The sequence below is a fragment of the Paramormyrops kingsleyae genome, chromosome 2 (assembly GCF_048594095.1).
Source record: "Paramormyrops kingsleyae isolate MSU_618 chromosome 2, PKINGS_0.4, whole genome shotgun sequence".
NCBI lineage: Eukaryota > Metazoa > Chordata > Actinopteri > Osteoglossiformes > Mormyridae > Paramormyrops > Paramormyrops kingsleyae.
Window position 1 is genome coordinate 22,884,098 of NC_132798.1, and position 14,455 is coordinate 22,898,552.

The following is a 14,455-nucleotide window of genomic DNA, read 5'->3' on the forward strand; positions in this document are numbered from 1 at the left end:
GCCAGCGGGTGCGGGTGCGGGTGGCGTGCGGGACAGTGCCAGCGGGTGCGGGTGCGGGTGGCGTGCGGGACAGTGCCAGCGGGTGCGGGTGCGGGTGGCGTGCGGGACAGTGCCAGCGGGTGCGGGTGCGGGTGCGGGTGGCGTGCGGGACAGTGCCAGCGGGTGCGGGTGCGGGTGCGGGTGGCGTGCGGGACAGTGCCAGCGGGTGCGGGTGCGGGTGGCGTGCGGGACAGTGCCAGCGGGTGCGGGTGGCGTGCGGGACAGTGCCAGCGGGTGCGGGTGCGGGTGGCGTGCGGGACAGTGCCAGCGGGTGCGGGTGGCGTGCGGGACCGTGCCAGCGGGTGCGGGTGGCGTGCGGGACAGTGCCAGCGGGTGCGGGTGGCGTGCGGGACAGTGCCAGCGGGTGCGGGTGGCGTGCGGGACAGTGCCAGCGGGTGCGGGTGCGGGTGCGGGTGGCGTGCGGGACAGTGCCAGCGGGTGCGGGTGGCGTGCGGACAGTGCCAGCGGGTGCGGGTGCATGCGCCCTTTCTGGGGGGGGAGGGGCACTCACCTCCTGAGAGAGAAATGGTATCACCTGAGCACAGATGGCATTCAGTCTCTTGACGATTTCTGCCTAAAAGAAAAAAAAAAAAAAAAAACAGTTCAGAAAATCATGTCCTTCACATTAATGAGAAACAAACATTTTTAAAATATTACCTACAAACACATTCATCATATCAATGCACAGAGGCAAAGTGTGTGCTTGTTCTCACTCCAGTAACGACCACGTCATCATGTGACATGTGGGCCCAGGCTTATACCCCAGCATACATCTGTAAGCGGGAGGTCCTCCCCTATCCCACAATGCAACCTTGTACATAGAAATTCCTCAGTTTCCTTGGGAACTGTGTGCTCATTCATAACATTTGACTTGCGAGGCTGAGCATTCAGCGATCGCCGTGACAGAGGGGCGGTCAGATGGCAAATTTCCGCCGCACACTGTATAATACTGCGCCAAAGTTCTAGACCACCAAAGAAATTACACTTAAATCTATTTATCTGGGCAGTAGGTGCATAATTTCTCAGAAAAACATTTTAACATTAGGATATACAAAAATAAACCGAAATGCAATAAAAAGTAACCACTATTTCTTCTGTTTTCCAAGAAGTTACTGACATCGTGCTGGTTGGCCAGAACACACAAAAACAGATTTCTTCAACTCCAACTCAGTTAATTAGTTAATTAAATTCATGAAGTATTGATCAGCCAAACAAGGTGTGCTGGAGTTCAGCAAATACATGGGTATACTGGATGCTTACTGCATATTGCGAGGTGACAGCAGAAGATTTGTAATGGCTAAGATGACACATTCTCTTGTTACTTTAAGGACGCTGTACAGTATCAGCAGCCGACGGCCGCAAGCGCATGATCTCCCCTCACACCAGGCACACGGACACAGAGCTCATTACACAATAGGAAAGCATCCTCTGTACCGAGACTAACAAACCACCGGGACAGAGCAGCGCAGCAAGAAATCGTTTCAAATGGGTCACGATTCATCAAATTTACACATGTTGCCAAACTGACCCACATGACTTCTCTGGATGTCACCATGATCATTATCCAGGGGTGACTCTGGGATATTTTAATGTGGTAGGCATTAGAGGGGCTATAATTCATGCAGAGGGGATGAACCCTATCATTAGCCAGTGATACGCTGTAAATCAATGAGTGACAGGAAAAGGGGCACTCTGGGGGCCAATCGGCTTTCAGCTGGGGCCGGTGCCGCTGAGGCCCCGCCCCTGTGTACACCTATAACAGTCTTCTTCACACATGAAACTGTGGATTAGTCTCACAGGAGGTCTGTTTAACGCTAAATTTACACGGTCCGGGATTCAGCCGCACACATACCCATGCAGCTGACCACGCTTCACTGATTCTCAGATACGAATTTACATCTGACCTTTGGCAGGCATATCCACGGCAACTGACGGGGCAAAATAAGGAGCCACGATACAGCATTTCACATGATCTCAGGTACCCCAGAGCGGGGCTAATCTACTGAAAATGCCCAGCATCCCCAGGTGACCGCCCCCCCCCCAGCAGAGCGGGACTGCATCACCTCCCCATACGTCACAGACAATTGGCGCATATCAAAAGAAACAAAGAGAATATCAAAGCCTGCCAAAAGTGGGAAGAAAAGCATTAAATATTAATACTAATGGCCAATCTCCCACCTTAAAAGGAGATGCAGTTTAAACCGAACAGCTGGGGGCCACGTCTGGTTTTTATGCCCGGCTTTCTGGTTGCCCCCCGCCCCCCCCCCCCCCGTACAGCACAGGCCGTGGCGGGATGCAGGTTATTGCTGTTGTCACTATTGATATTTGTCATTGTAATGTAATTAGGTGCCCTAAAATGATGCATTACAGCCTGAGGCAGCCCTTTTATTAAAATCCTCTCCCCTGCTCAGCGGAGCGGAGCGTCCCCCCCGCCCCCCCACCCCCACCCCCCCATCGTGCTCTGATGAGAGGCAGACAGACAGCTCAGGGCTGAGGAGCAGATTCATCAGAGACGTTGTTCTCGGCTTTCGGAAGATCGCGAAGTGATGGGGGGGGGGGGGGGGGGAGAAGGGTTGGTGGGGGCAAAGAGATACACACAGCCCCCGCCCCCATACCCCCCTACATTTGAATTTTTGGCCACTTGAAATTCTGATGGCATCCATCAGATGGACATGCAGAATGGGCCTTTGGATCACATGGTGGTAGGAGGACTTCCAAGCCAAGCTCCCAGTTCTGGCTGGCCGATGCAAGCTGGGTCACGAAGACGAGACCCTCCTAATTTATTTTAAATGTACATTACTGGGTAATTTAATTGTGTGGGTTCATTAACATTTCCTGGGAAGCCAGAGCGGATTTATAGGAGTCTTAACAATCAATAGAAGTTCACAGCTGCAACACTGAGCCAATGACAAAGCCCGTTAGCCAACCCCCCCCCCCCCCCCCCGAAACACAACCACCCACCAGCAACCAGAAGGTTCCTGGGCTGACGGATGGGTAATGCACAGGGACTCACAGTGGGGCACGTCTGCCCCCTGGGACACGCCCTTCACTGTCAGGCCCGCGGCACGATATGGGACATGGAGACCAAGCAGGGATGGAAAGACTTTCTTGGGAATCTCTCTCTGGGAATAGCAAGCGGTGAAGAGGTCAGCGCAACATGAGCCCGAGATCCCTATAATAAAGAAGTGCTTTCAGTAAACAGACTGCATGAGGGAGAGGAGCGGGAAAGCAGCATGGAGCAGGCGCCTGCAACAGGAAATCTGATTGGAGAGTACCAGACATCCAGTCAGCAAGAAGGCCTGTAATTGGTCGGCATCCATTCACTACCCAAAATGCATATCCAGTGCAGGGCCACAGTGACTCTGGAATCCACGGCAGGGTGGAGTTACATGGTGAATGGGATGTCAGGCCACCACAGGGTGAACACGTGCAGAGACTGGGATTCAGAGGTCAACATTTGCGAAAACAATTCTGGATGCCTTGAGAGACACACACACACACATACACACACACACACACACACTTTAGTGTGCTCCCCTCTCTCTTATTTACTGAAGACCTCCATTTGCATTTAAGAAAGAACACGCTGTCCCGCTGTGTCACCCAGGGGGTGCGTTAAGCTCCTCTGCCTCCGGGGAGCATGTCTTCCAGCACAGTAATTACGGTACCGGGGGACGGAGACACACGGACCCTCCCGACAGGTGCGGTGGAGGGGGGGGGCGCTAGCAAGGCGGCTGACGTTTATCCCCAAGCTGCTAATGAGCATGCTCTAATCAGGCCTTGTTTTCGTCTGCTGTGCCTCGCGGCCATTTCGTGGCGAGGCGGTGAGGCCGTCTGAAACGGGGGTCTCTCGAATGAACATGAAGCCCATAGTCTGTAGGTACAGAGGGTGTTGGGTCTCATCCCGCAAACAGGGATGACCTCCACCAATCTCCCCCCAGTGCACAGACAGATACGGATCCCCCCCTCCCCCACCAAATCGACTCCCCCTGTGTTTCATAACAGAGGCTATTAAAAAATAAAAACGGATGGTCTTAACTTCAGCTCTGGGCTGTTTGTATTTTGTTTTTATGCACATTAAAACCGTGTGTTTCTCATTCATTTAAAATGGAATATCCTCATGTGTTTTCAGTTTAAGCTGCGGGGGGGGGGCACTTTAATAAAGCCATCGGCCTCCTTGCAACGCTATGTTCATCTCCGTGTGTCGCCCACTCACACCACCTGCCTCCTCTCTCATACTCGTGACCAAGTTTATTTCTTGTTACTTTGTTAGGGGGTGGGGGGTAAAGGGAATCCAAAACAGACACTCCCCCTTTTCGTGACACAGGCCACACTGGTCACCAGGCTGGCGACAGCCTATTAGCAATAATAATAAAAAGCCAGTGCACACCCAGTGAGCTGCAAACAATAATAGCATTATACCTCCTCCCCGCCACACGGGGGCACTCTACTGTACACTCTACTGTTACAACCAGCTCCCATCCAATGCGCTACCTGGCTCATTTCCCAAAAACATTCCTTCTTTCCCAGGAAAAAACAAACTTCCAAGCTCCGATCTGCTTTCTTCATCCCAGATAAACACCCTCACGTACGTGACCCGGTCGAAGACTGTTAACCCCCCCCCCCCCCCCCCTCCCTCCCCCCAGCTCAATTCCAGAGTCAGTGACTCAGAACAGAATCACGCCATCACCAGACGGGGAGAACAGGTCCTTCCACAGCCAACAGGAGACTTTTCCTCCCTTTAAGATGATGACTACAAGGCTTCAGAAAAATAAATGCGAGAAGCATGAATAGTGCTTCTAACAAGCCGGCTCTTAAATGGCTAATTAACGCCGACAGGGCTTCGCAGCAGTAATGAAGTGAGTATGTGCTCGCCCCAAGTCAAACAAGCTAAACACCCAAGTTACACTACCTTTACCGTCACCTTACGGGCACGCCGGGCTGGCAGCGGCCAAGAGACCGTCCTGTGAGAACCGGTTTTATCAACCAATCAACTGCCCAGATGCAGACGATCGAAGGTCAACCTGATGTGACCAGATGGCATGAAAAGAGGCGTGAAGTCACACAGGTCTGCGAGGAGATGCGGGAAAAGGCACTCTGCAAGCAGCCAAGATGTTTAACTCAACAAGCTCAATCACATCGAGGCAGTCACAGTAAATCTCTCTCTCTCTCTCTCTCTCTCTCTCTCTCTATAAGCCAGAGAGTGACAGATTGAGTGAGAGAGGGCAAGAAAGAAAGAGAGAGAGGAAGAGAGTGAGAGAGAGAGAGAGAGAGAGAGAGAGAGAGAGGGAGGACACACGCCCTCACATCTCAAAGGGTGAATTACCGGCAAATAAAATGTCACAAATTACAGAAAGCCGCCCAGCATGCTAACAGCTTCCTGACGTAAGGGGCTGCAGCGTGGTGCCTCCCCCCAGCCCACCCCACCCCACCCCACCCCAGCCCAGCCCACCCCAGCCCACCCCCGTGAGCACTTATCAGCCAGAGGCTACGTGCAGAGGAGCAGTGCTCCGTGTGAAATGCGGCTCGGAAATGAAAACAAGTCGACTGTAAAACACAACAGGAAATTCACTGCGGCTACAGCACAGCTACCTGATGGCCGGCCGTGTCCCCCCTCCCATGCCTGAAATAGCCAAAACCACCACAATCGAATGTGATCTATAAACAGCGGTGCTCAATTAGTCATTTCCAGCTTTCCCAGGCTATCCTCCATCGACAGCACGGGGGGGGGGGGGGGTGTCTCCATTCTGTCGGCCCAAAACCCAACCTCTGATCCGGCGCGCTGGGAACACAGCGGCACGACTCGGTTAACCAAGGGGGACGGCACATAGCCCCCCCCACCCCCCCCGATAGACTCCTATTGTTTATCATACTTAAAAATCCATACTGGTTTGTGTTGTGCTTTACGTTGCCTGCAGGTCTCATAGAATAATGACATGCCTGAATATATTAACACGGGCTGTTCTTCCCCCCCCCCCCCCCCGACCCCCAGACTGCCGCAATGCTAACCTGGAACGTCAGGAAATAAACGCCGCAAAAGAGTGCTGGTCCAGCAACACAGGCAGTGACACTGCTGCCCACCTCAGGCTGGTCTGTGGATTCCACACGTCGCAGATCAATCTGCGGCACGGAGTGGAATTCCCCACCGGCCATTTATTAGGGCCGGCCGATTAGCGTCCCCTTGCCGGCCATTAATCAACTAGTTAAAAGTCGCTCACCCCCAGAGCACGCACTGTGAAAATAGAGGGGCGTGATCAATCACGCACACACACACGCGCACACACACACACACACACACGTGGGATCCTACGTGCCCCTTATTATCCCCCCACTTAATTACCCGCCCCCTCCTTGTCTGCACATTACAGCGACTTGCTCCCTCCCCTGGCGGCGCCTTGACCGCCCCCCCCCCCCCCCCTTCCCATCGCACACCCGGGCTGGGCCCATCGATCTGTCGAGTAGGATTAATAGTGGTGCGGGCTGTGGGCCCCCATGACCCTGACCTCACCCTCACTCACCCCCCCCCCAAATCATCATCATCTAATCATCACCACCTCCCCGGGACGACACCCCCTCGCTACTATTCTGTGATGGACATCTGTTAGGTCCCCCTCCCTCAGCGGTCTGCAATGCGGTCTAGGGCTGAAACGGGGGGGGGGTGGGGGGGGAGATCGATTCTCCTACTGCCCTTAGAAAATGCTAAACAAGCAGTATTGGCAATCCGCTTGGCACCAGGGGGCATCGGATATAATGGAGGCCCATGCCACCCCCGCTCTCCCAAGGGGCTTCGCCGCCACTGCCGCCGTCTATCACAGCATACCACCAGCACCCCCCCCCAGCCCTTTCATTTATATTCAGTTAATATTTCACAACAACCCCCACCACCCGGAATGGGAAGCCACGGCGAAGAGGAGCAAGACGATTAAATTTATGTCTTGCCGCCGCAGCGGACGGAGGACGGGGCTTAAAGAGATGGCCGTATTTCACCGGGGGCGGGGGGAAGGAAGAAGGGTGCGGCAAGAAGGTGAGCTGCAGGGAGGCTAGTCGGCACCCCCCTCCCGTAAAGGGGCACATTTACGGGCCCTCTTCATTACCAGCAACACCACGGCCCTTCACCTGCACCCCCACACCCTATAAATCAAGAACCACCTCCAGCAAGACGAGCAATCGGGCGGCAGACACGGGAATGGGGGACAGCTGGGGATCCCCTTCTGCCTTAAATTGGGGGCAACATGACTCTCGGGCTGATACACCGAAATAAATACATAAACAAACAGACAGATACACAGATGAAATATTTAAACCGGCTACGGAGTTTGGACCACCAGCCAGACAAACAGGAGCATGGCTCAAATATCAGCATCACCAATTACCAGTATGCCCTCCTCCCCCAGTATGCCCCCCCCAGCTCCCTGAGGACACACCCCCCCCCCCCCAAAGGAGAGAAGCAGATGAAAGAATGCAGTAAGAAGGAAGTGGATGGCAGTGGCGGGAGCAGCAGTAGCAGCAGAGCCGCGGGGCAGGGCCGGGCTACCTTACTGGATTAATGGCCGCTTCCTGTTCCCGGGCTGCCAGGGAGCGGCGAGCGAGACCATCTGCCTATGAAAACAAACACACACAGATCTGCCCCTTAGCCGAGTGGGGGTCTGTGGGGTCACACGCGCCCAGGAGTGCATGTGTGCGCGTGGGGGCATGTTTGATCATAAGGGTTTGTCTGTCGAGGGCGCAAAACCCCATTTGTACAACGTGATGAGTTCTTTGTTTGTCTTTGGAAAAATAATGAAAAATGTATTTAATTTGGGGAGGGGTACACGGCTGTTTAGCACCGCCCTCACATGATGAAAGGAAGCAGGGAGGGACAGCTGGGGGGGGGGGGGGGGGGCAAATCCTCCAGGATGGTTCTATCTTCAGTCCCCACGACGTGTCAGCCCGTTCCTCCTGACCACTCAGAGCTTACATCTGTGCATTATGTGGCAGTGTGTGTGATCGGGCCCTGAGAAACGCAACCCTGCAGCCTGCCCCTCCCAGATCAGCCCTGCCGTGCCCCCCCACAGCGCTGCCTCACCTGTGGCAGCACCTCCACGACGTCCAGACCGCAGAGACAAAGACGAGTTGCTGTGGACAGCAGCCTGTCACAGTGATAGAGGGTGGCGCACCGACGCAGGAAGATTACAGTCTGCTAAAGTCCGACGCCGTACGAACCACAGGGCAGACATCTGTGAACCCCCCCTAGCCCCCCCCCCCCCCAGGCACAGTAACCCTAACCCTCACCCCACCTGAGCACACTCTCCCAAAATGGAACGCCGCTCAGGCAGACATGGGTGCCTGAATGCCATCCACTAGCATGCAGCAATATCCATCTGGGCACAGCAGGGCCTCCAAACGGCTACGCGTCTTGGGGGGGGGATCAATGGTAAGAATTTGGGATCCTACCTGCTTGTGCATCTCGATGTTGAGCCCATAGGACATCTCATAGTACTAGAAAGACAGAAGAAATTAGTAAATTTACATAAATTACCTTACAAAACAAAGTTTTAAGAACCTTCTCTAAATAAAAGGCACAATTTTCTCATCAAAATGGAGCCTCCCATTTATTAATATCCCATTTAAAGTTAGAGAGCACACATCCTGACAGTAATTATTCAATAAAAAAAATAAAATATTTTAATAAAATGTTGACGTGCACAATAAATGCACTCTCAGCCAGCAGGTGCATGGAGTGTGAGGCCAGTCTCCCTGGCTGCTCTCGCGTCACACGGAATCTGAGCCCCTTTGTCCATCAAACCCAAACGGAAAGCCGGGTCCTGCACTGGACCCCCCCACGCCCATTTTTCACAATTTATACTCTAATGTGATTTGCTCCAGTCAGGCAGACAGGAAGGACAGAGACGGGAAATAAACCGAAGAAACAAAGCAACGCCTGTAGGTTGGAGACAGTACCACGTCTCTCCGAACTTGGGGCCCAGCCCCCCAGGATGGGGGAAGCGGTGGAGATATGACAGCCCTCCCCCCACAAGCCGAGGGGCCGTCCATCTCCAGGCGCAAACTCACCATGACGTAGTGTCTCTGCATCTCCGTCTTCTCGCTGGCCAGTTTTTCACACTCCAGCTTCAGGCTACACGGCGAAGACGCAGAACATTATTATTTTAAATCCCGTACTGTAAAATAGAGTATGTTTCATTCCCAGGAACAAAGTGCGGGAGGATAGCAAGGGGCTGCCTTTCTACAGGTACAGCGGAGAGGTGCCCCATACCCAATAAAAAACCCTCACAGCAGCATCTCGGCAAGCAAACACATCCGGCACAAATTTCTAAAACTGCGTATGAAAGTAACAACAAATACCCACTGTGTTATTAGTGCTACTGCTTACAAGTAAAAGGTTATATTTAAAATCAACATTTAAGCCGTTTAAGATTATTTATATATATATTTTTTATTTCCACAATAATTCGATTCACAATAAGCGCATTCAGAAACGTAAGTAAAATAGAACTCACAAAAAAAATGGGATTTCTTATTGCTTTAATCATTGTTATACTCGCTTAAAGGCAAACTCAAAATTGATGCATGTTACACACCGAGCGAGTAATACAAATATTTTCCCGCATACTAATAAAAAGTAGCACAAGTACAAACTAAAAAGGGAAATACAGTAAACATAGTGTACCTAATAAAAAAGACGCACGGTGCCATCATCTTCCAGCCAGCACACGTTTTAATAGCTTTATGAAAAACTTTACACGCGTAAACATTACTCCGCAATCAGAAAAGCACCGTTTGTTTCACCATACAAAAAAGAGAAAGGGGTTTATCAATGGGTTATCTCGTGTAAACTACAGCGAGTGCGGCGAAATGCCATTTATCTGGAAGTTTACCTGTGGTACTGAGCCTGCAGAAACTGGAACTCCTCTTTAATACGGTCGCAGGACTCCGATATGGTAAATTTGAAAGGCTGGGCAGGTTGGTGAGGAGCCTGTAATGAAAGTGGAACAGATTAAAATGGGTAGTAAGTGAGAAATATTAAGGAAAAGCATGAAGGAGACAGCAGTTTGCATCGAGGGAGTCTTACAGCGCGCCGCTGTAATGTAGACCTAACCATCTCGGCTCTCAGACAGCAGACACGAAAACGTTTTAGTCCGCAAACCACAAACCAAAGGGAGTCATCGCATCAGTAACTCCTTAACATAATCGCGTCTGAGAGACCAACCTTCACGGCCACAATAGGGCAGGCTGTGACCCGCCTTGTCATTCGGATACTCACACTTAATTATGCATCCTATCATCACTGGGGGGGGTGGAAACACACACGCACGCACGATCACACATACACACACACACACACACACACACACACACACACACACACAACGGGGCAGCTATGAAAAAGCACATACATATAGGGAGAGAGAGAGGTTGTGCTAATGGCTTTTCGCCGTGAGTGTGACAGGACTGACGCCGATGCACACCGGACGCGCGCGGGGCTGTCCCCTCGTCGCTCCTCTCCCCGGCCGCCCGCACGCGAAGGGACACCCCGCTTTGTTTTCGCTGCACTTACCGGATGCCGTGCCTGCGGGTACATCTTGCTCAGATCTCGAATCATCAAAATATCTTTTTTATTTCCACAACAATACGCGAAAAAGAAAGAGAGATGAGGGGGGAGCAGGGCGATCACATGCGCCGTGTGCGCATAAATTTCACGGCTTTAGCTCGCTGACACCGGGCTCTCTCGCTTTAGCTAGCTGGCTAAGTGCGATCTGCCCTACACTTTCCGAGGCAGCACGCTATATCCTACGGCGGTGTCTCTTCGCGAAGGACGGCGCGACATTCTTCCGCTGAAATGTCTCACGGACGGCGCATTACATTTCTGTAAGAAGCCAAAGTTTTCCAGCAGCGATTCACACAGTCGACAGTGTCCTAGCGAGCGCCCCTATTAGCTACCGTGCGGCAGTGTTGCTACGCTGCAATTGATCTGGGTAGTAAAAAAAAAATCTTGTGGGATTCCAACCCCCTTAAAAATTCTTTGTCGGTCTTAAAAAGTAATCCTTATGTCCTGCTGAATGTTCTTCCGTTTCTTTGTCACTATTTATAATATATATGCATGAATTTTCATTATTCCGCGTGCTTCATTATTTGCTTTATAATAAGCCAGTCTTCTTGTCAGTCGAACTCTATTTTAGAAAGGTATAGCTACATTGTTGGTGTCCATTTTGCATATTCTGAGACAGCAAAGCTCGATCCCATGGAATTGAGAGGTAGCGTCCGCTGAGCACTCCCGTTCCAGCTCTAAGAACAAGGCTGTTGTATGACTTCTTTGACCAAATTTAGAAGCAGCCAGTCATTAAAATGATATTATATATTCATAACAAACAGCGAGGGCCACGTTGGTTTCTGGGTAATGTAGTCACGACAGACAGAGCATAGTCTGGTTTTCAAAGAAACACCATCCCTTTAATAACTACAATTTCCTTGTGTCCCTGCGCAGTTCAGAGGCTAGGCAATAGACTTCAAGGAGGAGCAAGGATTAAAGAAAACCAATCATTTTACAGTACAATACAGAACATGCCCATTTTCATGCCAGTCACTTTCTCTTTAGCCAATCGAATGTGTGAGGAGGAGTTTGTCACTCGTGACCCACGTGGGGACATTACGTCCTGTCAAAAACTATCCAATGGCAGGCCGACATCGCGCTCCGCCCCCCTCAGAACGCCCCTTTTCATGACGCTCTCTGCAGTGAGCTGGAGAACAAGGGTAACATTTGTTCAGCTGTCAGTCAAAGTAACGTGGGTCACTTCACTTGCTGGAAGTGGAAACGACAAGTGAATCTCTCCCATTTTGTTTCGACTGTCCTTTGCCGACTACTAACACCGTTCGGAATTCTTGTTAATTAGTGTTGAATGTCCTCTTAAAGGGACAACAACCTTTTATCTGTATCAAAAACACCAGTCGAGAACCTCCACATCTTTACACAGCTATAACGTGTATGCGCTCTCTTATACATTGTTTCGTCTTTTTTTTCGTTTTTGTCAGATAGAAACCTAACTAAAACAAGAATCTATAATAAATACATGAAGCGTTCCGACACTGTAATGCAGACTTAACCTTTGGTAGGAACGTAATGTAAGCACGATATAAATGTCTTCATAATCATTCTATGCTGATCGGCTTGCGTGGTTTTAGTTTCGGAGGACGTAATTTATTCGGATATTTGAATCATATTAAGTGATAATTAAAACCGTAATTTAACTACAAAACTACTTGCTTACATGCGGTTATTTTCGCCTCTGTGTATACGTTAATTGTTGCGAGGTATATTTAAATTATTTATTTCGAAAGCTAATGCGCAAATTATTTCAATCACTCATGCGCGTAAATATCAGCGTGGCCCCGCCCCCGCGAACGGCGCTATTAATTTTACTGCTCTCACCACCCACGAGCAGCTCGCCAATTAAAGGTTTAGCTCTGACGTGCACTATTTTCTTTCTCTTTTGCCGTGCTTGTCATCTTCGCACATTTCCATCCCTCTTTCCACGCTAACAACAACAATGACAGTGTTTACCCCCCTCTTGCAGAATACTGAAAATAAACAATCAGCCGAAATGATGTCCTGACCGTTCCCCCACCCACCCACCGCAGATCGTCGCTGGCGCTATTCGTTCACTGTAGAATAATGTATTAGTTTAACTCCCTCCCGTTTTCAGCACCTTCATCGCGTCTGAATGATTTCCAGCTTCTGGCCAAAGGGTGTGTGTGTGTGTGTGTGTGTGTGTGTGGTGGTGTGGGGTGGGGTGGGGTGGGGGGGACCACTGCAGTTACGGCCCCACATTCCACCTACGAGAGATGGAAGTAATTGAAAAAATAATGACACTTCCTTATTGGAAATGTATCCGAGTAAACTTCGCCAGTCCCCCATGAAAAATTTGTATCAATTTAAATGTATATTTGTGGCTGCCTCTATTTGGGTAGTGGTAACTGCTCCTTTGAAAAAAAAATACATTTTGCCTTGTAGCAAGACAGGCTTACCAGCATAATTGGGCAATGCATTTGTTGTGCTACCTGTAACATTTAGGCTCCCATCAGATTTTTCGGTAGAATGATTCTTTTTTCCCCTTTTCGGTGAAATTGGCTTTTTGACATATTTTACATAATTCCTGTTTATTCTGTCATTGAATACAATATACTGTGTGCTATTTTAAGACATGGAATAGACAAACATTGCGATATGAATACAGCCCACAAATAATGTCATGGCAAAATACACCAGTTTATCCAAATACAGCCCAAACAGGACCTGCAAAACTCAGTCACAAGGTAGGTGGTTAAAACAGGGAGATATTTCTACTGCTTTTAGTAAAATGACAAAGATCTGCCATCATTATGTACAAAGTCCTATATTATTATTATTATTATTATTATTACGGCATTCAGAAATAGCTTAGATACCATGCATTTCTAGCCACAGTTTTTAATGCTTGACCTATGTGTCAGCAATGTGAAGCAGACCTGTCTAACCGCTACGCGTGTGTGGTGCGTGATGATGGCCAGTTGATTATGACACCATGTGACTGGGGCACCCTAGGTTCCGGTAGATTTCCATGAAGATGGACAGAGGTGAGTACTGGCCAACATACACAGGGTGCAGTGATCCTAAAGGGGTCCTGTGCCAAACATACAGTGAAGAGCACACCTGAATGTGTGTGTGTGTGTGTGTGTCGCTGAACACAGTGTACCCCATGTTACCCACAGTTATTATTTAAACATACCAAACATGTTATTCTGGTCAATATTAATATTAGCTCAACGAAAAACATTATCATTAGATCTGTACTTTGCAAAATGATGGAACAATAATAGACACATGTATTTACATCTATACCATTCTATGCTTCTTAAATATACCAAAATAATTTAAAATGTTGCTGTTAAATTATTACTATTAGCACATTAAAATTTAAAAGCACATTGATATACTACTCCAGTCTCCTTCTTCATCTTATTGTGGTTGTTAGTTTTATTATTATTGCTGTAGATGACATCGTAAGCCAAGGCAGCTTACAATACCTGTGTTACAGTAAGTCATATGAATTTTAGAGGCATGTAATTTAGACTCATAGTTCGTGATCCGAACCACTTGTGTCAGCTGTCACAAGATCCCAGCATCTGTAAACTAAAGAGACTCTCCGATCCCAGACATAATTTTGCAGCGGTCCCGTAAGACGAGACTCCAGTGGTGCTTCGGTGAAAAATATCCTGCAAGAAAAAAATAAAATGGGTGGGTGGGGGTGAGATTCTCCCGTGTCTCTGTTTTGTTTTGATGTTGTGTGACAGGAGGTCAGGGTCTAATTGTGCTCTAGTCTTGCTCCCCATCGGTTCAGGCCTCCCAACATGGCTGGACAGTAGATCAGGTTAACTGGGTGTC

General features: G+C 49.7%; 1 protein-coding gene across 9 annotated transcripts in view; it reads right to left on the minus strand.

Annotated features, from left to right (window-relative positions):
* The window catches only part of LOC111839205 (TLE family member 4, transcriptional corepressor), a 44,370-nt gene extending 33,000 nt beyond the window's left edge, over nucleotides 1–11,370 (minus strand). For 8 of the 9 annotated variants that reach the window (XM_072708088.1, XM_072708083.1, XM_072708086.1 and 5 more), the window contains exons 1-5: nucleotides 10,595–11,370; nucleotides 9,915–10,012; nucleotides 9,091–9,154; nucleotides 8,473–8,517; nucleotides 551–613 (exon numbers count right to left, since the gene is read on the minus strand). In XM_072708088.1, coding sequence (XP_072564189.1) covers nucleotides 551–613; nucleotides 8,473–8,517; nucleotides 9,091–9,154; nucleotides 9,915–10,012; nucleotides 10,595–10,639 — 315 coding nt within the window. In that variant the 5' untranslated portion in view covers nucleotides 10,640–11,370. Of the gene's footprint in view, nucleotides 1–550; nucleotides 614–8,472; nucleotides 8,518–9,090; nucleotides 9,155–9,914; nucleotides 10,013–10,108; nucleotides 10,280–10,594 lie in introns of those variants that run through there. The other variant, XM_072708084.1, reaches the window with a different exon arrangement.
* Between the last annotated feature and the right edge of the window lie 3,085 nt (nucleotides 11,371–14,455).